This window comes from Sus scrofa, chromosome 4, assembly GCF_054392235.1.
Source record: "Sus scrofa isolate SSC_HxYL_T2T_F1_AM1 chromosome 4, Sscrofa_HxYL_maternal_Yorkshire_Landrace_v2.0, whole genome shotgun sequence".
NCBI classification, from domain to species: Eukaryota; Metazoa; Chordata; class Mammalia; order Artiodactyla; family Suidae; genus Sus; species Sus scrofa.
Window position 1 is genome coordinate 30,835,878 of NC_139386.1, and position 25,095 is coordinate 30,860,972.

The 25,095-nt window shown below is 39.0% G+C and overlaps 1 protein-coding gene across 27 annotated transcripts in view; it reads right to left on the reverse strand.

Moving 5' to 3' along the window:
- Window positions 1–25,095, reverse strand: part of OXR1 (oxidation resistance 1) — a 519,861-nt gene that overhangs the window by 84,562 nt on the left and 410,204 nt on the right. For 4 of the 27 annotated variants that reach the window (XR_014843493.1, XR_014843495.1, XM_003481362.5 and 1 more), the window contains exon 1: window positions 11,999–12,309. The exons of 21 other annotated variants lie outside the window; for them this stretch is intronic. Coding sequence is in view for 2 of the 6 variants with exons in the window: in XM_003481362.5 (XP_003481410.2) it covers window positions 11,999–12,197 (199 nt within the window). In the remaining 4 variants the exon portion in view is untranslated. Of the gene's footprint in view, window positions 1–11,998; window positions 12,310–25,095 lie in introns of those variants that run through there. 2 more of the 27 variants (XM_021090595.2, XM_005662906.4) reach the window with 1 other exon arrangement.

Genomic DNA, 25,095 nt, shown 5'->3' on the forward strand with positions numbered 1-25,095 from the left:
CACAGCATCTTGCCTCCTTCACAGTATTTGGCAGAGTTTTAAGTTTAAGATCTCTTCCACTAAATAACCTATAAAACATGGTGTGTGCTTTGTTCCACAATGACACCTTCTATGCCTAACAAAGTGCCTAACGTGGCAAGTATCACATTTGTTTGGTTCATTTTTTAAAAAATTTTTATTGAAGTATAGTTGATTTACAATGTTGAAGTAATTTCTGCTATACAGCAAAGCGATTCAGTTATACATATACACATAACCATTCTTTTTCAGATTCTTTTCCCATATAGGTTATCATAGGATACTGAATAGGTAAATTAATGTTGTGAAGCAACAACTTGAGCTGTATCTAGAACTGACATAATTATAGTCATTTTTTAATAAAGAAAAGTGGACAAAGAAAATGTATGGCTATAAAAAAGCAGTATTTTTCTATTGTTATGGTGGGAATGCAAAATGGCACAATTCTTAGGGAAAGACATTATTTTTGCTTATCACTATATTCTAGCTTTCTCCGTTGAACAGTATATATTTAAATTTGTTTTTGTGATAAAACATTAAAACTATTTTAAAATAAATTTAAAAAATTCATTTCTGCTATTTCATGAACAGCAGGGGGAGCCAAAAACAGTTTCCTCATTTTGCAATTTAAACTTAAGCAATGCAAAATACAGTTATTAATTTTAATAATGTATATCCTTCCTTAATTGATTTCAGGAGTAAACGTTAGTCTACGCTTACTTTGTCTAGTAGTAGTTTTTTAATCTGTATTACATAGTACTCCAAGAATTCATTAAACATTTAATCACAATTAAATTTGCAACTGCATGATCATTTTTAAAAGTTCACCATGGACCACAGTTCAGAGCAAGAAAATTAATACAACAGGCTTCTGCAGCTTAAGTTTTTAAACAAATTGAGAATATTCACTTTAACAATTTAAAGTTAAAAAATATATTGTAATAATTTATTATGAAAATAATAACTTCTAGGGAGTTGTGCTCAGTGGGTTAAGAATCTGACTACTATCCATAATTCAATCCCAGGCCTTGCTCAGTGGGCTAAGGATCCAGCGTTGCCACGAGCTGCAGTGTAGGTCTCAGACACGGCTGGGATCTGGTGTTACTGTGGCTGTGGTGTAGGCTGGCAGCTGCAGCTCAGACTCAACCTTTACCTTAGCCTGAGAACTTTCATGAGCCACAGGTGTGTCCCTAAAAAGACCAACCGCCCCCCCAAAAAAGAAAATTATGTTAGTGGGCATCCATAGATAACAGCCTAAGTTACTTTAATTTTTCACAACTAATATTAACTAGTACTTTTATCCTCTTTCTGGACAATGTAAAGACGTTAACTGTGGGCTCCTACCAAGACTTAAATGCAATTGTTATTACATATGCGTATATTAAAACACTGAGACACTTTTTCTAGATAGTCAACATTCATTTAGTTTTGCCCTCATATTTACCATTTTTTATTGCATCTCTGGTTAATTCCACAAATTATCGATTTTAAGTTGGTAGGTTGTTTTCCCCTGCCTTTTAGTTTCCACTGTTTCTGTTGACAAATCAACTGTCAATCTCATTGTTACATCACTGACTACTTGTTCTGATCGCTTTTAAGATTGGCATTGATTCCACTGGGAGCCTGCAGGGAATCTATGAATTAAAACATTTCATTGGTCTTGGAATTTTCAGCCACTCTCTCACGAAGTAATGTTTTTACCCCTTTCTCTCCCTCCTTTCTTTTGGGGACTCAAACATACATATATTAGAACTTCTAACATTATCTGGTATTAAGCTTGCACTCCCTCCTTTATTGTCTTTTTTTTTCTTTTTTTGTCTTTTGTCTTTTTAGGGCCAAACCCCTGCAACCCACCCCACGGCACATGGAAGTTCCCAGGCTAGGGGCTTAACTGGAGCTGTTGCCACCGGCCTACACCAGAGCCACAACAATGCCAGATCCCAGCCACGTCTTCGACCCACACCACACCCCACAGCAACGCTGGGGGAGGCCAGGGATCAAACCCGCAACTTCATGGTTCCTAACTGGATTCCTTTCCATTGCGCCACGACGGGAACACCCCTCCTTTATTTTCCATTCTTTTGTCCCTCTCTCTTTATTCTGGATATCTTCTTATCTGTCTTCCAATTCACTAATTCTTCTGTAGTGGTTAATTTGCTATTAAATCCACCCACAAAAATCCTAATTTGGAAGATTATACTTTTTCAATTCTAGACTATCCATTTTTCTTTTTTATGGTTTATACCTCTACAACTCTCAATTAGCTCGAAATTCTCAACAGAGCTATTTTAAATATGATAACTTCAAGATAGAGAGTTCCTGTGGATCTGTTGCTAGTTTCTTGTTTCTGGAATCTTGTCAGGTGTCTAATTATATTTTACGTAATAGATACTAAATTTGCAAAATTATCTACATACAATTTGACACACAGAAAGCTGTATTTCTCTAGAAAGGATTAATGTTTGCTTCTGCCTAATACCTGGGGACACCAGTAATACCAGATCTTGTTAATGCAATTATAGGAATGATGATTTATTAAAGCCAAGCTACCATACTCTGAGGGTCTAACTACTTCAGCTTTTCTACTCCTAAGGTGTAGCATTTTGGGGTCCTACGTGAGAGTTCACCCCCTCTCCTGTGTTGAGTCTTATACTCTGATCCTATCCCCTTATACCCACAGGCTGCCAAAAGCACTTCTTAATCTCTTAGCTGCTGCTTCTGGTATTAACACATCCCCCAGGGAAAAAGAAATCCCAGATTGGAGCTATTCCTCCTTGAACCTCTGTCCTCACTTACATCCTAACCTAGTCATATCAGCTAGCTTTCTGATACCTTCAATAACATTTGTTTTGTTTTGTCCCAGCTAATTATTTATTTTTAATTGAAGTATAGTTGATTTACGATAGTGTTAGTTTCTGGTATATGGCAAAGTGACTCGGATATCTAACTAGACATAGGAGATAGATAATCATTTTTTTCTTCTTTTTTTGCTTTTTAGGGCCACGCCCGAGGCACATGGAGGTCCCCAGGCTAGGGGTCCAATAGGAGCTTCAGCTGCCAGCCTACACCATAGCCATAGCAATTCGGGATCTGAGCTGTGTCTGCGACCTACACTGCAGCCCACTGCAACCCCAGATCCTTAACCCACTGAGCAAGGCCAGGGATTGACCCTCAACCTCATGGTTCCTAGTCAGATTCATTTCTGATGAGCCATGACGGGAACTCCTTTTTTTTTCTTTTTATGGCCACACCTGAAGCATATGGAAGGTTCTTGGCTGGAGTCCAAGTGGAGCTGCAGCTGCCTGCCTACACCACAACCACTGTAACACCAGATCAGAGCCACATCTACAACATACGTCACAGTTTACAGCAATGCTGGATCCTTAACCTACTGAGTCAGGCGAGGGATCAAACCCGAATTCTCACACAGACAATGTCACGTCCTTAACCCACTGAGCTACAACAGGAACTCCTACTCTTTCTTTCTTTCTTTTTTTTTTTTTTGGCTGCCCCACAGCATACAGAGTTCCCAGGCCAGGGATCACATCCAAACCACAGTTGTAATTTATGCTGCAGCTGTGGCAACACCAGATCTTTTAACCCAAAGCACCCAGCCGGGGTCAAACCTGTACCTCCACATTGATCCAAGTCGCTGCAGTCAGATTCTTAACCCGTTGTGTTGTGGGAACTCCTATTTATTTTATATAGAGTACTATATATCTGCTAACTCCAAACTACTAATTTATCCTTCTCTTACCTCCCTTCCTCTTTGGTAACCATAAGTTTGTTTTCTTTGTCTGTAAGTCTGCCTCTGTTTCGTAAATAAATTCATTTGTATAATATTTGAAATTCCACATAAGTGAAAGCATATGATATTTATGTTTGTCTCACTTACTTTACTTAGTACATTAATCTCTAGGTCCATCCATATTGCTGTAAAAAGCATTATTTCATCGCTCTTTTATGGAAGAGTAATATTGCATTGTATAAATATACCACATCTTTATCCATTCATCTGTTGATGGTCATTTATGTTGCTTCTATGTCTTGGCTACTGTAAATAGTACAGCTATGAAGACTAAGGTGTAAGTTATCTTTTAAATTAGTTTTTTTCTGGATGTATAACCAAGAGTGAGATTACTAGATCATATGGCAATTCTATTTTTAGTTTTCTAAGAACCTTCAAACTGTTCCATAGTGGCTGCACCAATTTACATTCTCATCAACACTGTTGGAGGATTCCCTTTTCTACATATCTTCTCTAGTACTTGTTATTTGTAGATTTTTCAATGATTGGCTCAGTTATTTAAACTGTCCTCAGGATGACAGTCTGAATTACTTAGTTTGCAATTACCAGACTCTGATGTCCCAAAAGATTTTTTTAGCAGGGAATTAACAAAAATTAAAAACCATTTTGGTAAAGAATAGGGAAAGTCAAAAAAAAAAATAGGTAAAACAAACTGGAAAAAGAATGCAAGCCTGAAAATCAACAATGAAAATTGTATCATATCCACTTTTAATATGCTAAAAGGCCCCTATTATAACTGAATATTATAAATTTGCTAGTAGCTACTGATAAAAAGTTTGATGATTTAAAAATATTGAGCTGAAGTTCCCATTGTGGCTCGGCCGTAACAAACCCAACTAGGCTCCATGAGGACATGAGTTAGGTCCCCTGGCCCCGCTCAGTGAATTAAGGACTTGGGATTGCTGTGAGCTGCTGTGTAGGTGTAAGATATGACTCAGATCTGGCATTGCTTGTTGTTGTGTCTGTGGCATAGGCTGACAGCTGCAGCTCAGATTCAACCCCTAGCCTGGGAACTTCCATATGCTGTAAGAGCAGCCATAAAAATAAATGAATAAATAAATAAATGTTAAGATTTTCAAGCTAAAGTGTTATGACCCAATAATATACTTCTTAGCTATTTTTTCCTTCTGTCTCAAGACCAGGGCTGTTCCATATAATGGCTACTCCCTAAAAGGGTATTACACATAACATATCTGTGCATGTACATCTAACCATTCCTGTTTCTGCTCCCGGTTAAATTATAGTGTTTGGAAAATAAATGTTCTTTAGGAATTCATGCGTAAAAAGCAAATCACTTACTAGGGGAAAAAGAAAACAGTCTAGCTTGCTTAAAACCTCTTTACTGAAACATTCAATGCCATAAGACTGAAATTATGCCAAGTGTATCAAAATAAAAACTCCAGGAATGAGGAGGACATGATCAAAGGACTAGCAGGGAGTACTGAAAAAATTATGCCGTTGAAAAACTGTGAATGTTATAACTATGACAGGGCCATATAAGTATGAGAATTGAAAATATGGTGTAATAAATATCAAGAAATGGGGAGAAGAAATATAGAGGATGAAACTGCTCATACCACCTGAAAAGTTAAATAAATCCCACCTAAAACTGAAACAAGAATGTAACAACAATACCAATTTTTAATATTTTTGCAGAATCTGCATAACTTTAGACACATCTTTTAGGAAGTATTTTCTTTTTTTTAAAAGGCAGTACTTTCTTAAGCAGATATTATCACTCAGTCACTCTTTCTCTCTAACCATCTACCCATCATTCTATATGTATACGTGTGTAAAACAGATCTTAACAATTATGCCTGTCCTAATATTAATGACATCACTGGATAGCTGGATTGGAGGTGGCTTTTAAAAGTTAATATTTGTTATATATTAGGGAGTTCCCATTGTGGCTCAGCGGTTATCGAACCCAACTAGTATCCATGAGGAAGCAGGTTTGATCCCTGGCCTCGCTCAGTGGGTTAAGTAATAATCTGGCATTGCCGTGAGCTGTGTGCAGGCTGGCAGCTACAGCTGTGATTTGACCCTTAGCCTGGGAACTTCCATGTGCCATGGGTGCAGCCCTAAAAAGACCAAAAAAAAAAAAAATTTTTTTTTGTTATATATGACTTCTTTATAATTAGCATGCATTAGTCAAGCAAAAAGTTTTATAATCTAACACCTATCCCTCAGTTAAGACAAACCATGAGATAACTAAGTATTTGGATTAATTGCTTTGGCCCTGTATAAAACTGCATTTACTACCTGACATTTTGTTACCACACCAACTGAACTACATGAAAGAATGGTGTTAAAAATAGCTTTTTGAAATTAGAATCTGTATTTACTATAAAGATGATGAGGATACTTTTTGCTATATTAGAGTTCCATAAGAATTTTCTCTATTTTATCAGGAAAAGTTGTGTTTCTCTTACCTGCCTAAGCAATAGGTTTATCTTTATCTTATCTTAGTGACACTGTGATCATGTATGATCACATTTCTCTTTTTTCACTGACTGCCAGGAAAGGAAGGCAAATTTTTGGTCTTTCTCTAACAGATTAACATGACCTTAAAACTTGCCTCTTTTTGGAGTTCCTGTCATGGCACAGTGGTTAATGAATCCGACTAGGAATCATGAGGTTGCGGGCCTTGCTCAGTGGGTTAAGGATCCGGAATTGCCGTGAGCTGTGGTGTAGGTTGCAGACGCAGCTTGGATCCCGCATTGCTGTGGCTCTGTTGTAGGCTGGCAGCTATAGCTCCAATTAGACCCCTAGCCTGGGAACCTCCATATGCCATGGGAGTGGCCCTAGAAAAGGCAAAAAGACAAAAAAAAAAAAAAAAAAAAAAAACTTGACTCTTTTTGTACTAATATCATTCATTCACTCAACAAAATGTATCGAGAGTCTCTCAAAGGTAAGTTTGCTGGTGGCCAGTAAGGGAGACTTTATACATAGAGAAAATTATTTTCAGTTACTTTACTTTTTAACTAATGTTTGCTTTATTGAAGTACAGATATAAAAACCAAGTTTTCCCTTAAGCCTTCAACTATAAAGTGTATTCTATTTATAAAACTAGTAAATTTTAACACACTAAGGTGTTTTTGATAGTTAACTCAAACAGAAAACAAACTAAATATCCTAAAATAATCTAATTTACAACTTGAGTAATTAAATTCTCTGATACATAGGAAACTACATTGGTAAATTCACTATATTCAATTGTAAATACTTTAATTGCCTTTAACAAGAAAACTTTTCTAAAAACTTAACTCTAGTACGTACTTTATAATAAAGTTTTAAATATAATGAATGTTAAGTTCTCTTAAACATTCCAATAGTTTCTAAATTTAGCCAAAACCTTGCAACTTTCAACTTAAAATCATTCAAAAAACAATTACCCAAGTATTCATTTTCGATCAGATTTTTAAGACTAATTATATGCACTCTAATAAGCTTAATTATCCGAACTATAAATATTTTAGTGACCAAATACATTGATTATTCCTAAACTTAACACAAAAATACTAAGCATTTAACAAAATTAATCATTTCTGTGTTTGCTTCTAACCTTAACATAGATAAAGAAGTTATCCACTAAGGAGAGCAGTGATTCTCAAAGTGTGGTCCCCAGACCAGCAGCATCAGCATTACTTGAGAAGTTATTAGAAATGCAAATTAATAGGGCCTGACTCAGAGTACTGGACCACAAACTCTAAGGGAAGGGTCCAACATTTTTAACAAGTCTTTCAGGTGATTCTGAGACACATTAAAGTTGGAGAAGCACTGCTGTATTGTACCCTGAACCACTCATAAGCAGTTTCGTCCTATAACATGAATATAAAAGACCTGAGGTCAGCTATCCTGTGAGATGAGCATGGGCTTCATGCCTGAGAACCAATGGACAAAGGGAACAATATTATGAACCCAAACTTGGAGTTGGAGTTATTGCCATCAGAGCAGACCGAGGTTGTTTATCAAGAAGAGCTTCTTCTTTCCCTGCCAACTTAGGAGATCTAGGGTTATCCTCTTCCATGACTGACCAGCACTGTGAGGTTTTTGTTTTTGTTTTTTTGGCTTAAGGCCACACCCATGGCATATGGAAGTTCCCAGGCTAGGGGTTACACCTGAGCTGTAGCTGCCAGCCTACACCCCAGACATAGCAACTAGGGATCCCAGCTGCGTCTTTGACCTATAGCTCACAGCGATGGCAATGCAGGATCCCCAACCCACTGAGCAGGGCCAGAGAAGGAACCCATGTCTTTGTGGATACTAGTCACGTTCATTACAGCTAAGCCAGGACAGGAACTCTGAGTTTTTTGGATTTTTTTTCTTTAATAGTTACTGTAACAATTGGTATTCTAAATCATTTAGAGGCACATGGTCTTCCCTGGGTTCAAGATAAACTATCATCTAACGCTTCTAGATAATCTGCATCTGCTATTTCCAACCTAAAATATGCCTAGGTTTTCTCACACCTTCCTTGGATTTTGCACTTTTGGCTCAGTCATTTTAATATCCTTTTGATGCTAAAGAAATTTCAAAGACAATCCATCCTATCCTTTACCTAATTTAACTGAATTCTGCATTGCCCTCTCATTTTTTCCTGACAGGGCCATAACTCTTAGAAACACAAAGATAAATTCAAGTGGATTCTATATCCCTATTTCTTTGCCTCCCAGTTTCTTCATCAGGAAAATGGGAAAACAGTACCTATTTTTAAAGTTGTTTTATTAGGATTAAATAAAAATATTTGCTAGAGCCTGCCCCATAGAAAATGTTCTTAGCTGATTCAGTGACAATGCCGGATCCTTAATTTGCTGCATCACAAGAGAACTCCAGCTGCTTTTATTCTCATTGTCATTTCCCCCAAAGATATTTTAATTGACAAAAATAAATGAAAAGAAACTTTGAATAGGAGATGTGTTCAAAGTATACCGCCACCAAGTGGGAAAACAGAGTTGATATAACAGGGCAGTTTATGATTTAAAAAAAACAAAACAAAACAAAACAAAAAAACTACACTACAACTAAGCTGAGACTCTAATATGTTAAAAAATTAAATTTGTTTATTGCCATGTGATCTAATAAAGTGAATACTTTTAAAGGCTATACAATATAGGCTTATGGTTATGCCTCCAAACATGAGCTATAGTTAAAAGTCTAAAAAATTTTTTTGAATCAGAACACAATTTACTCCTTAAGCAGGAATAAATGTTGTGTCATTCTTTGTTGCTGTGTTTTCTTTGTAATTGTTACTAATTAGAGCAATGGTGTAATAAGCTCCTTAATGTGTCTAGGTCCCAATTATGGTTTCCCTGAGGAGTATGTCAAGAGTTAGCAAACATTAAAAACTGATAAGAGCAAAAGCAGCCACCTTGGAGAGGAGCAAAGGCATCAGTAACACTAAGGTAAGTGGTTTATTTATAGGAGTAAAATCAGAAAAGTATGATCAAAGTTTTATCTGGTCCATCCTTAAACTATCAATAATAAAACTACTTTATCAGTATCATTACTGAACATGAAATGGTGAGAGGTAAGATCACTAACAACAAATGGAGTCCTGGAGTGCAGCCAACCTACAAGTGTGGAAGTGCCTGCATAAGATAGACTGCTACAACACTCAGGACATATTAAAGAACTGAAGAAAGGGGCAACAGACAAGAAAGAACTTAAATAGCTATTACCAATATCTAATAAGGGTAGTCAAAAGCAGAAAGGTAGAAGAAACCTGTCAGACTAACACATACTCATTCTAAAGGCAACAAATGCAAAGAAAAATTCTACAGCCAAAATCTGATAGGCAACTGCAATGAAATGAGTTCTGATTTTAAGCAAAGGCGGGCTAGAAATTAATGAAGAACCATGTACCTTTTTTTTTTTTTCCTGATTAAACACGTTGTCTCTCAAAGGAGACAATTTAGGAAGCTATACTTATTCAAAGAATGGAAAGCGGTGATCAAATTATTGCAGGGGCACTCCTGAACTACCTTCAGAACTCTGTAGGCATAACTTCATAGACTTTTACCCCCAAATGCTACTTTGTAGCTTTACCACCCATCATTTCACTAATCTTGTTCCAAATGAAAAAGAGAGCCAGAGTTTAGAACCTTTGAGATCATCCAATCAACTTCTCACAAACCAGAAAATACAGCCCCAAAAAGATTAATCTGTACAAATCTTACAGCAAGTTTTGTGTTTTTTTTTTTTTTTTTTTTTCCCCCAGGGCTGCGCCTGTGGCATATGGAAGTTCACAGGCTGGGGGTTGAATCAGAGCTGCAGCTGCTGGCCTAAACCACAGCCACAGCAACACCAGATCCCAGCCGCACCTGCAACCTACACTGCATCTGGAAGCAATGCCAGATCCTTAACCCACCTGAGGGAGGCCAAGCATCAAACCCTTGTCCTCATGGATACTTGCTGGGTTTATTTCCGCTTAGCCACAAAGGAAACTCCCTTTCAGCAAGTTAATGCTAAGATCTACCTGCCCACCTGACTTCTGTCATAACTGTGACTTCATAAGGCCTCTCCAACTTGTGTCAGATTTGGGGGAACCACGAATATTAAAGAATGTGCCATGAGTTCATGGCAGCTTCAACAGAATAGAGATTTGTGGAGTTCCCGTCATGGCTCAGTGGTTAACGAATACGCCTAGGAACCATGAGGTTTCGGGTTTGATCCCTTGCCTCGCTCAGTGGGTTAAGGATCCGGTGTTGCCATGACCTGTGGTGTAGGTCTCGGACCTGGCTGTGATCCCATGTTGCTGTGGCCCTGGCGTAGGCCAGCAGCTTCAGCTCCAATTGGACCCCTAGCCTGTGAACCTCCATATGCCACAGGAGTGGCCCTAGACAAAAGGCAAAAAGACCAAAAAAAAAAAAAAAAGAAGAGATTTGTAGATTATTTTGAAGCTGCAACTCTAAAGGGGAGTGTCCAATATAGCAGGGACTATGCTAAAATAGCATCTTAATATTTAAGTTTCTTCAGAGCATAAATTACACACCTGCACACAGAGATCAACAGATTTACTATTTCATTGCTTTAAAACGAATGGTAGGAGTTCCCATCTGTGGCTCAGCAGTTAACGAACCAGATTAGTATCAATGAGGATGCAGGTTCCATCCCTGCCTTGCTCAGTGGGTTAAGGATCCTGCATTGTGGGCTGTGGTGTACAACACAGACCAGACTCAGATCCGATGTTGCTGTGGCTCTGGGGTAGGCCATCAGCTATAGCTCTAGCCTGGGAACTTTCACATGCTGCGGGTGCAGCCCTAAAAAGGAAAAAAAAAAAAAAAATTGAATGGTAGGGTGTGAGGTTATGGGTAGATTTTATACTCCTTGTATTTTCCTTTATTTCCTAAACTCTCTAATGCTTATATATTTACTCTCATAACACCAAATTGCACATCAAAACAGGTAACAAAAATAAATATAAATGATTAGGTGATGTCTGCTACTTAACTCAGAGGAAGCCAAGGACATTAAAGTTACCATATAAGCAAGATGCCACTGTCTCTTCAGCAAGTGCTTTTAAAAATTCCATAAGATAGCAATATCATGACATTATGACCGATTTTTTTTAAGAATCGTACAATGCCACTATGATGAAAGAAAACATAACAAGCCAGAAGACACGGTACGTGAAAAAAGTTTCTAGGTTTTGCCACCTCAAGACAACACGTAGCCTTTTAAAATACAAGATACAAAAATACATTGGGTTCCCTTGTCAAGTTGAGCATTTTCTTTTCCAAAAGTCTTATTAAGTACTGATATGAATTCTAACAGTTGGCAAATATCAAATAAAAACCATGACCCGAACCAAGCCCCAAGCCAAGCACGGCGTTCTCAATGATCTCTAGGAGGAACACGGGCGTCATAATTGGTTCAATATTCCGCTCCCAGGTAAAAAGTAAGAGATCATACCCTTGAAATAGTTGGGTAAAGAAAGTCGAGTCTAGGTGAAGTAAAGCAGGAAGAGCAGAGCAGGAAGAGCTACGACGCTACACAAGAAAGTCTTCCGTCCCCCCAGCAGAACGAGTCCCCCGGCGCCTCCCCGCCGCCACCGAGGTCCCCAGCACACCTGCCAGCGCCCCAAGCCCCCACGCAGCGCCCCCACCTCCGCCTCCCCCCAGCCCGCAGCCCGAGTCGGCCGCGCGGGATGCGAAGGAAGGCTGGGCTCACCAGGTCCCTCCGGGCTGGACCGGGCCGGGGGTCGGTGGGGCGGGGACCCGCACCCGGGGTCCCCCTGGGCGGGCTCCCTCAGGTAATCCTCGAAGCGCACCTGTCGGGCTTCGCCGCCACCCCCAAACCCCCACAGGCGGTTGGCGGTGCCCCGCAGAAGACGCCCGCTCTTCCCTGTGAAAGTGGTCAAGTAGTCCATGCTGCCGCGGGGCAGGCGCCAAGAGGCCGACGGTTTCCTCCACGGTGGCCACTCGGCGCGCGCCCGCCCGCGCGTCTGACCCAACACGGGGGGCGGTGGCTCCGCGCGCCTCACCGGAGGCGGGGAGGGGGAGGGGACCTTCATAGCTGGGCCCCGGGGCAGACCATCAGGGAATTACGCATCGGGGGAGAAGTTTCACAAAAGTTTTGAGAAGTTTTCCTCGTTGCTCCTAAACGCCAATTCGAGGCCAGACTTAGCTTATAAAGTAAATATCTGCTTCCCGGAACAGATGGGGCGTCGAAAAGCGGGTGGCCTTTCAGTTAGCGGAAGGGGACTTATCCGTTCTCCCCCACCGTCTAGCTCCAATGGAGCAGGCCTGCCCCTCCCTACCCCGCCCCGCCCCGTCCCTACCCGACCGGACTTTCAGGACTGTTGGGGAAAGAGGAGGAGGCCGAGCTTCGGGCCAGAGGGCAGAGCAGGGGCTAAAAGTGACCCTGGGGAGGCTTTGCTGGGTTTGCAGAGTTTGGGGACCTAGGCGAGCAGTGTCAAAAAGTTTCTGTGGTTTTCTGTGTTAGGGAAAGGGGCATAATCCACAAGAAACTTTTGCTGTTTGTAATATGGGGAGGGGAGGAGAGGGGAACGGGGAGGGTGGAAGGAAGAAAAGGTTACTTTTAATACAACCTATGTAAAATGCTTCTTCGGAAACATTATGAGACCACCTTCGTAAAATAAAACATTAATCGTTACGTTCTAAGTTCGCTGTGGCAGTTCGAGTTTGACATTCCATGACTCTGGTCCTGCAAGTCAAAGCAATTAGGCTTGTGTGCAACTTTATCTTCCTTCAAACAGAGAAAGAGCAATGACATTTGATGGACATTTACTACCCCGTTTTGTTTTCTGTGAGATCTGGTTATTCTCTTCCTTTCACATCTTTTTATACCTCTTTTAGTTTTTTTTCATGCATTAAATAAATAAACCGTCTTTCTTGGAATTACCAAGTTATTAATGTATTTGACAAAAAGGTTTTAAGTTAAAAGTTGAAGAGCTAATCATGAAACAATGGAGTCCAGAAAAATCTTTCAGGAACTTAAGCTTATTGCCAAACTATTAAAGATTATCTCTGTCCCCTCTTTAGAATTATTTGATGGATCATTTCCCCACCATTTTCAGCTTAAATTCTTACTAGGTTGGACAAACTTCACCACTCTAACATCAGCATCACCTTTATACCTGGTTTATTGTATAGAATGTCTGGACTACACCCCCACAGTGTAATTCACAATCTTTCTGGGTAAGGACCCAGGAATCTGCATATCCAGCAACTCTCCGTGTGCTGCTTCAGAAAGCACCACTCCAGACTTCTTTCTGTACCTCACAGGGACCATCTGGTAGAATGGTAAGTGGCATCTGATTTTTCTGAGATTTTCCACTTGATAAGGAAAGAAGCATTATCAAATTTCCACTTACAAAATCTCCGAGAGGCTCAGTAAGCTTTAAAAATTGAATATCAATGACTTACATCTAATCCTGATTAACTAAATTGAAATTCTTGTTCTAAAATATGCTTTACTAAAATTGCCTTTTACTTTGTGATAATCATATCCAAAATAGTGGTTGAGTTTTTTTATACCTGATTAAATCTTCACTTGTACATCTAACCTCAGTGGGAAACTTTACCGGTTCAAATACAGGGTTACAGACAGTTAACTCATCACTTTTTATTGATTTATTTATTTATTTCCTGCTTCTTTTTCATGGAAAGCTAGAGCTCCTGGAGAAAAATATATAAGACTGATAACTGATAACAAATTTTTATTTAAACTCAGTTAAGCTCGAAGGTCTCTGACATCCTTTTACTCATTTCCTCAGCTTTCCTTTTTATTTCTTTGCATAATCATTCTAGAGTTACCAAATTCAACACTCAAACATGTTACTTAGTTTTCTACATGACTCAGAAAAATATAGGCCATCAAATATGAACACTCTCACGTTTCTTCCCGTTCTCTTTTTGATACAACACACTCATCACCCTTATTGCCTCAGGAGGAAGTCCCTTCTCTTGTTCATGCCTCTCCTTCTCCAAATTAATTCTTGATCTTAGTTGGCTGCATGTTGTCTATGACCTGTCAGCCTTATTCCTCTCTGTTTTATTATTTTTTCTCTCTCCACTCTGGTTCCTTCCTCCTTATCTTACCCATATCATCCACATAAATTCCTCTTATCCTTTAAAAAAAAAAAAAAAGTGTCCTTAAATACTATGCCTGCCTCCTCCAGCAACCCTTTGCCTTATTTTTAAAAGAACTTTATTAACATATGACTTTACAAACCATAAAATTCATCTGTTAAAAGTATACAATTCAATGGCTGTTAGTATATTTACACAGTTGTTAAACCATCACTCAAATCTAATTTTTGAACATTTGTATCATCCCCAAAAGATACCTCTTATCCATTTATAGTCACTCCCCATTCCCACCAGAGGCATAAACAACCACTCATCCATCTACTTTCTGTCTCCATAGACTTGCCTTTTATAAACATTTCATATAAATGGACTCACATAATAGGCTGGTCTTTGGTGTCTGACATCTTTCACTTGGCCTAATGTTTCTGAGGCTTATTAATGTTATAGCATGTATTAGTACGTCATTCATTTTTATTGCCAAATAATACTTTATTATATGGAAATATTATATTTTTATTTATCCACTTATAAATTGATGGACATTTGGATTGTTCCATCTTTTTGGCTATTATATAATTTTGATATGAACATCTATGTACAAATTTTTTTGTGGACATATGTTTTCATTTCTCTATATAACTAGGAATTGAACTTCTGTGTTTATGTATTTAAAACAGACTAAGTTTAAAGTATACAATATGATGATTTGATAGGAGTATATATTGCAAAATAATTACCACAATAAGGTTAATTAACATTTCTATCAATTCAAATAATTACTTTTTTGTATATGTGCAATGAGAACATTTCGATTTACTCCCTTAGCAACTTTCAGGTATCTAATAGATTATTGTTAACTACAGTCACCATGCTATATGTTAGATCCCCAGGACTTACTTAACTTAAAATTGGAAGTTTATACAACCTGAGCAACATCTCACAATTGCCCCTAACCCCCAGCAACCACAATTCTACTGTTTCCATGAGTTCAGCTTTTTTAGATTCCACATGAAGGTGAGATCATACAGTGTGTCTTACTTTGCCTGACTTTTTGCACTTAACATAATGCCATCAAGGCCCATCCATGTTGCAAATGATAGGGATTTCTTCTTTTTTAATGGCTGAATAATATTCCATTGCATATCTATACTACATCTTCTTTATCCACTAATTCAATGATGGATATTTAGGTTGTTTCCTTGTCTTAGCTGTTACAAATAATGCTGCAGTGAACATGGGGGAGCAGATATCCCTTTGAGATAGTGATTTCATTTCCTATGGATATATACCCAAAAGTGAGATTGATGGATCATATGGTAGTTCTTTGATTTTTTGTAGAACCTCTATACATCTTCCACTGTGGCTCTACCGATTTATGTTCCCACCAACAGTTCAGGAGGGTTCCCTTTTCTCCACATTCTCACTAGCACTTATCTCTTATTTTTTAGATAACAGCCATTCTAATAGGTGTGAGGTAATCTGTGATTTTTTTTTATTATAGTTGATTTACAGTGTTGTGTCAATTTCTGTGGTACAGTATAGTGACTCAGCCACACACACACTCATATATAGATATGGTATATTCATTTTCTCATTCCATCATCCATCATGCTCTACCCCATAATTCCCTGTGCTGTATAGTAGGACCCCATTGCTTATCCATTCCAAATGTAACAGTTTGAATCTACCAACTCCAAACTCCCCATCCATCCTGCTTCTTCCCTATTACCCTGTGGCAACCACAAGTCTGCTCTCCCCATCCTTGATCTGTTTCTATAATGTAGATATGATCATTTATGGGATAGTTTAGATTCTACATATAAGTGATATCGTATGGTATTTATCTTTCTCTTTCTGACTTACTTCACTCTATGAAAATCTCTAGTTGCATCCATGCTGCTGAAATGGTATTATTTTGTCCTTTTTCATGGATGAGTAGTACTCCATTGTATGTATGTACCACATTTTCTTAATCCATTCATCTGTCAATGGACATGTAGGTTGCTTCCATGTTGTAGCCATTGTGAATAGTGCTGCAATGAATATAAGGGTACATGTATCTTTTTGAATGAAAGTTTTGTCCATATATATGCCCAGGAGTGGGATTACTGGATCATATGGTATTTCTATAGTTTTCTGAGGAACCTCCATATTGTTTTCCATAGTGGTTGTACCAATCAATATTCCCACCAACAGTGAGGGAGGGTTCCCTTTTCTCCACACCCTCTGCAGAATGTGCTATTTGTTGACTTGTTAAGAATGGCCATTCTGACCAGTGTGAGGTGGTATCTCATTGTTTTGATTTGCATTTCTCTAGTAATTAGTGATGTTGAGCATTTTTTCATGTGCCTGTTGGCCATCTGTATGTCTTCTTTGGAGGAATGTCTATGCTATTTAGGTCTTTTGCTCATTTTCTGATTGGGTTTTTTGTTTTTTTGTTGTGGAGTTACATGAGCTGTTTAAATATTTTAAAGATTAGGCTCTAACCTCACACCTAAAATAACTAGAAAAGGAAGAAGAGACAAAAGCAAAAATTAGTAGAAGGAAAGAAATCATAAGGATCAGGGAAGAAATAAGTGAAATAGAGATGAAGAAAACAATAGAGAAGATCAATGAAAACAAAAGTTGGTTCTTTGAAAAGATCAATAAAACTGATAAACCTTAAGCCAGACTCATCAAGAAAAAAAAGGGAGAGGGTTCAAATCAATAAAATTAGAAACGAAAAAGGAGAAATTACAACTAACACCACACAAATATAAAGGATCATAAGAGACTACTATAAGCAACTATACGCCAATAAAACGGACAACCTAGAAGAAATGGACAGACTCTTACCAAGGTACAACCTACCACAACTGCACCAAGAAGAAATAGAAAGTATGAATAAATCAATTACAAGTGCTAAAATTGAAAATGTGATTTAAAAACTTTCGAAAAACAAAAATCTAGGAGCTGACAGCTACACAGGTGAATTCTATCAAACATTCAGAGAAGAGTTAATACCTATTCTTCTGAAACTCTTCCAAAAAATGGCAGAGGAACACTCCCAAGCTCATTCTATGAGGCCACCATCACTTTAATACCAAAACCAAATAAGGATACCACACATAAAAAAAGAAAATTACAGGCCAATATCACTGTTTTTGTTTTTGTTTTTTGTCGTTTTGTCATTTCTAGGGCTGCTCCTGCGGCATATGGAGATTCCCAGGCTAGGGGTCTAATCGGAGCTGTAACTTCCGGCCTACATCGGAGCCACAGCAACATGGGATCGGAGCCACGTCTGCAACCTACACCACAGCTCAAGGCAACGCCGGATCCTTAACCCACTGAGCAAGGCCAGGGATGGAACCTGAAACCTCACGGTTCCTAGTCGGATTTGTTAACCACTGCGCCACGACGAGAACTCCCTAATTTCAATGTGGTTTTGATTTGCATTTCTGTTGCTAAAACTTGGCCTCTGTCCACCAGTGCTGAGTAGAAATGCAGAAACAAAGTTTGGGCAAAGGAGAAAAAAAAAAATAGCTTTATTGCTTTGCTAGGCAAAGGAGGCCACAGCAGTCTAATGCCGTAAAGACTGTGCCCTCCTTTGGGAGAGAACGGTTTTATAGTTTGGGAGTAGAAAATAGGACCATAGATAAGGATCAGGGTAGATGCAAGTTTTCATTCTTCTTCACAGTTGATGTTTGGTGGCCCCACTGGTTCTGGTGGTTGTCCTCTCTTGTTTTCATTTGTGGAGAGTTTTGGTTATGCAGAAGTACTCAAAGACATTGTTATGTATATTCCTTAAAGAGGAACCAGGACCCTGCCCCAAGGCAGCAATATTGTTTCTTGACTGCTCCTCTGTGGTCTCTGCATCCACTCTCCTCTGATTAGCTATTGTTTGAACTAGCCCTTTGGAACTCAGGGAAGGTCATGAAGGCTAAAGTTTATTCTGTAAAAACAAGAAAGGCTTGTGCCCAGAAGCCCCATAGGATCCTGCTTGGTTTCATTTCCTTGATGAGTAATGTTGAGCATCTCTTCACTTACCTGTTGGTCGTTTGTATGTTTTCTTTGGAAAAATGCCTCTTCCAGTCCTCTGCCCATTTTTAAATTCAACTGTTGTCTTTTTGCTGTTGAGTTTTATGAGTTCCATATACATTTTGGATATTCACCACTTATAATTGGCTTGCAAATATTTTTCCAAATTTCTTAGGTTGGCTTTTAATTTTGTTGATTATTTCTTTTGCTATGCAGAATAATTTTTTACTTTGATGTAGTCTTGAGGCAGAATATTAACTCAGGTAGTCAGTGTAGGAGCATGGGCTTCGATGCATTCTTTATATGGCCATTAACATTTGTGGCTTAAGGGCTCCAGGGAGTAACATCCCCAGAGGCCTTGTTTACTATAGAGAGTGTACCCAAACCCAGATGGACATTAATGCCTAATTCCCTGTGACTCAGTTTATGGAAGAAAAAGGGAAAGAAACTATGAGATTTTCAGGACATTTCCACCTCTAGGACCCTATTGGACAAGGACTGATATAGGTAACTGAGCAAGGCCAATGGGAGAAGACAGCATCTCTCTGGACCCCACGTTGGTACCTCCCCCCCCGCAACTTTAAGGAATAAAAACCCCTATAGGACAATAGAGAAAAGACTATTGCTCGCTTGCTGCCTGTGTGTTTGCAGAGTTCATTCTTCGACTGCCATGAATAAGAACCCGGATTCTAGTATCATCTTTCAGGTATCAGTCTCACTGGTTTATTTTCATTTTTACTGCTTGTGCTTTAGATGTTATATCCAAAAATTCATTGCTAAGAACAATGTCAAGGAACATTTTCCCTGTTTTCTTCTAGGAATTTTACAGTTTCAGGTCTCAAATTTGAGCCTTTGATCGGTTTCAAGTTAATTTTTGTGTGAGGTCTAAGATAGGAGTCAAATTTCATCTTTTTGTACGTGAATGTCCAGTTTTCCCAGCACCACTTATTAAAGAAATGGTATTCTTGGCTTCTTTGTCAAATATTAGTTAATAGTGTATGCATGGTTTACTGCTGGCTCTTGATTCTATTTCATTGTTTTATGTGTCTGTTTTTATGCAACTACTCTACTGCTTTGATTACTATGGCTTTGTAATAAATTTGAAATCAGGACGTGTGATGCCTCAGCTTTGTTCTTTCTTAGGATTGCTTTGGCTCTTTGGGGTCTTCTGCAGTTCCATGTGAATTTCAGGATTTTTTGTTCTATTTCTATAAAAAATGACATTGGAATTTTGATAGGGATTGTATTGAATATATAGAAGACTTTGAGTAGTATGGACATTTTAACAGCATTGATTCTTCCAATCCATGAACATAGGACACCTTGCCATTTATTTGTGTCTTATACCATTTCTTTCCCTTGTTCTTCTTTGGCAGTCTGCCTTTATAAAATATGATTTTTTTTGTGGTGATATGTTTTGATTAAGTTGATAACTTAATTTCAATAGCATATAAAGACTCTATTCGAATATTTTACTTCCCCTCTTATGCTTTTGATATCACAAATTACCTCTTAAAATATTTTTAAAAATTTATGAAATTTTTAAAGGCTACACTCTATTTACAATTACAATTATTAAAAAATACTGATTACATTGCCTTTGTTGTACAATATAGCCTTGTAGCCTGTCTTACATCCAATATTTTGTATGTCCTACTCTCCCACCCTAAACTACTCCTTCTCTCTCCTTACTGGTAACCATTACAACTTACCTCTTTTTATATCGTGTATCTATATTACAGCATTAGAGTATTTTGAATTTGACTACATACTTAATTTTACCAGGGTTGTTTTTTTTTTTTTTTTGTCCTTTTTTGGTCTGCATCTGAAGCATATGGAAGTTCCCAGGCTAGGGATAAAATTGGAACTGCAGCTGCAGGCCTATGTCACAGCCATAGCAACACCAGATCTGAGCTGCATCTTTGACCTACACCATGGCTCACAGCAACATCAGATCCTTAACCCACTGAGCAAGGCCAGGGATCAAACACATGTTCTCATGGATCCTAGTCAGGTTCATTACCACTGAGCCAAGATGGGAACTCCCTTACCAGTGTGTTTTTCATTTTCATGTTTCTTGTTATCATCAGTATCCTTTCATTGCATCTTGAAGAACTCCTTTTAGCATTTTTTTTTTTTTTTTTTTTTGTCTTTTTGCCGTTTCTTGGGCCACTCCCGCGGCATATGGAGGTTCCCAGGCTAGGGGTCCAATCGGACCTGTAGCTGCCAGCCTACACCAGAGCCACAGCAACACAGGATCCAAGCTGCATCTGCAACCTACACCACAGCTCACGGCAACGCTGGATCATTAACCCACTGAGCAAGGGCAGGACCGAACCCGAAACCTCATGGTTGTTAGTCAGATTCGTTAACCACTGCACCACGACGGGAACTCCTCCTTTTAGCATTTTTTATAAGCTAAGTCTAGTGGTGATTAACTTCTTCAGCTTTTATATGTTCAGGAAAGTCTATCTTATCTCTATTTCTCAAGGACAAGTTTATCAATTCATGAAAATCATATGATATCTACCTGGCAACTATTTTATGGGATAGAAATGTCAGCACTTTAATTATTTAAAAATTAACTATTTTCTTTGTAGGTCTGCATCTGCAGCATATGGAAATTCCCAGGCTAGGGGTTGAAACGGAACTGCAACTGCTGACCTACATCAAAGCCAGATCCGAGCTGCATCTGCAACCTACACAAAAGCTTGGGGCAATGCCAGATCCTTTAACCCACTGAGCGAGGCCAGGGATTGAACCCCCATCCTCATGGATACTAGATGAGTTCTTAACCTGCTGAGCCACAAAAGGAACTCCAAAACGTCAGCACTTTCATTTTTAATGTGATAAGAAGAATCCACTGACAAAATAAAGTGGATTGACACTAAGCATAGAGGTTTTGTTAAGTATTAAAAAAGGAAGGAATGAGTCTATTATTGGCTTAGTACATGTGGATCTGTGAGGAAACCTAAACCCTGACTTTAGTAGATAGCCAAATTGGTTATCCTTGACATTAACTCTTTATTTATTTAAAGCCTTAGTGCTCCTTTATCCACTAAAAGAATTATACTAGCATTCAAATGCCTTATCATATGGGACTCTCACCTATGTCAAAAAATAAAAAAATAGGAGTTCCCATCGTGGCTCAGTGGTTAACAATCTGACTAGGAACCATGAGGTTTCGGGTTCGATCCCTGGCCTTGCTCAGGAGGTTGGGATCCGGCATTGCCGTGAGCTGTGGTGTAGGTTGCAGACACAGCTCAGATCCCATGTTGCTGTGGCTCTGGTGTAGATCAGCAGCTACAGCTCCGATTCGACCCCTGGCCTGGGAACCTCCATATGCCACGAGAGCGGCTCAAGAAAATGGCAAAAAGACAAAAAAAAAAAATAATAATAATAAAAATAAATAAATAAATAAATAAAAAACAAAGCAAGGAAGAATATAAGCTGTTGTTTGGATGAAACCATGGTCAAAGTGCTGAAGAGTATATAGCAAAAGGTTTAATGTGCCCTTTCAAAAGAATGGGAAATACCTTAATATTGATTAAAAATAAATTCCCCTCCAGCAGATCCCAACCCTGGGTATAATCATTATACAAATTCTATTTAAAATCAAGTAACTTTTTCTCAATATGAAAACTGTTCAAAAAGTGTTACCTCCCTTACTTGTCAGAAATAACGTATATAGTTAGTCAGGTTAAGCAAGGATATAGGAATACCATCATTAAGAATTACAATTGGAATTTAGGCCACAATAACTCACATCAGCTCAACAGAACTGTTTGGGGGCTATTTTTATAGACTATCAAAGATGATAATTACAATTTTATAATTATAGCCCAAATACTTCATACCTGGAATATGGCAGGATCAGTTTCACTTAGCTCATTCAACAAATATCAAGAGATACTACCATTTATGCCCAAGTGAACTTAGGATCAGTAGCCAATCAGAATCCCCAAATCACAGTGTTGTGTTATGAAGACAAACACTCATATTCTCTTTCTCTGCCCGTATTCTGATGGGGTTGTAGTAAGGTGTGTGTTTTTATAGGTGGGACTGCATGCACATAGGTGGGGCTGTCTCTTTTATCTTTCTGGACTCTTCCCCTCTACCCTTATTCCACTTCTCTCTTAATTCTGTATCAGGTTTGTACACATTGTTGGAACTTATTTGTGTTTCTTGAATAGAATTTTGATATTTTATCTTCTTAATCTAAAAAAGGCTAATATATAAAACATTTGGACATGTAGAAAACATGTGTATAATGTATAAAACTTTAATATATTTTAAGTATTTTATTTTTGGGTTTTGTTTTGTTTTGTTGCCCCCCCCCCCCCCATGCACACATATGGCATGTGGAAGTTCCAGGGCCAGGGATCAAACTCATGACACAGCTGTGGACCTGAGCCATGGCAGTGACAACACCAGATCCTTAACCTGCTGTGCTGCAAGGGAACTCCTAATATTAAGTATTTTAAGGTTATATAATATTTTAGTTATATTTTTGGAGTGGTTTTAGGTTAAAATATATTATAAATAATTTCCTTATCTTTGTATTGTTTTTTTAAAAAAGTATTAGAAAAATTAATTAATTAATTAATTAATTTTTGTCTTTTTGCTATTTCTAGGGCCACTCCTACAGCATAGGGCAGTTCCCAGGCTAGGGGTCAAATCGGAGCTGTAGCCGCCGGCCTATGCCATAGACACAGCAACATGGGATCCAAGCCGCATCTGCAACCTATACCACAGCTCACGGCAACGCCGGATCCTTAACTCACTGAGCAAGGCCAGAGATCAAACCCGCAACCTCATCGTTCCTAGTCGGATTCATTAACCACTGAGCCACAACGGGAACTCGCTCGAAAAATTTAAATGCAAAAAGGAAAAGTACTAAATAATTAGGGAAAAAAACCTAAGCCTGTTGCTTGTAATTATTTTTATGCCAAATTGCCAGTTTCCAGTTTCATTCTATAGCTGGGAATTAAGTAGTATTATTTTTGTTTTTTCTTGGTGGGGAGGCATTAGGGTACTTGAACTCTGGGCTCTATCAAAACAAGACAACATGAAACATGGCAATAAAAACTGCTGGGAGTTTCCACTGTGGCTCAGCAGATTATGAACCCAACTAGTGTCCATGAGGATACAGGTTCGATCCCTGGCCCTGCTAGTGGGTTAAGGATCCGTCGTTGCCATGAGCTGTGGTGTAGGTGGCAGCTGCAGCTCAGAGGCTTGGATCCTGCACTGCTGCAGCTGTGGCGTAGGCCGGCAGCTGCAGTTCCGATTGGACTCCTGGCCTGGGAGCCTGGGAACTTCCAATACTGCAGATTTGACCCTAAAAAGCAAAAAAAAAAACAAAAACAGAGAGAGAGAGAGAGCCTGCTTACAGTCCATCTATCTCTCTTAGACAAAGGTATGGCAGCAATGTCAAGTTCTTATCAATATTCCTCTTGTTTCAGCCATGGTACACGAGGAGCAAACTGATAAGTGCTGAACATTGTATGTATGTATGTATGTATGTATGTATGTATTTTGCTTTTTTTTTTTAGGGCCACACTTGTGGCATATGGAGGTTCCCAGGCTAGGTGTTGAATTGGAGCTGTAGCCTATGGCCTATACCACAGCCACAGCAACTTGGGATCCAAGCCGTGTCTGTGACCTACATCACAGCTCACAGCAATGCTGGATCCTTAACCCACTGAATGAGGCAAGGGATTGAAGCCACCACCTCATGGTTCCTAGTTGGATTAGATTCTGCTGCACCACCACGGGAACTCCTGAATATAGTATTTAGAAGAAAGAGAACCTACTCCTTTTCTTAAAGTATATGAGGGTTCCCTGACTCCCCATCTCTGAATCCCAAACATCATTTGGGAGATAATACCAGGTGAATCAGCTAAAATCCAGACTGCATATAGGAAGAGAAACCCAAATCTGGATGGTCAAACATTAAATGATCTGGCACTAACTAGGGAGGTTTAATTTTCAAAAGTCATGTGCTGGCCATTTTCTCCCACTGCAGATCTACTCTTAGCCCTCACTAGGCAGCAGAAACAGCAGCAGAACCAGATTCTGTGCTGTCCTAACAGGCATGAAGAAAAGTTTCACTACTTCTAGCCTCTTCTCAAGAGAGAAAGAGACTACCCACTCTCTACCCAGGGACTCCTATGAGTGCTGAACTGGCTCTACAACCAATACCATGAGCACCAGTGGCATGCAAAATATTTAATGAATGAAGTGAACAAAGGCCGGTTGGCAGCCACTTTGTGCCTACTCTGCTAATTTTCTGGGAGTCAAGGAATGAAGAGGTGGGGAGGAGATTCTTAAAACATACAGAAAAATTTACAACAGCATTGTTAGGCTCTCAGATTGAGCTGGCCCTGCTAACACATTGCATAATACATAAACACATGCATTTATGTTTGTTCTTTAAACCCTGTATGTTGCATAACATGAAATCTCTCAGCTTTTAGTTCCCCCCTCCCTCAATCATCTCCTGCACTGCAGTCCAAGTGCTTTGCATATTTAGTTCACAAGAATCACACATTCACTTCCCAAACAGGGCCACAAGACTAGTCTTGACAAGCACTGAGCAGAAGTGATGTGCTTTACACGCACATGTGTAAATAAACAACCTCTGTTTAAAGGAGACAATATTCTACACTCCATATGCTTCCGCCCCTGCCTGAGCAA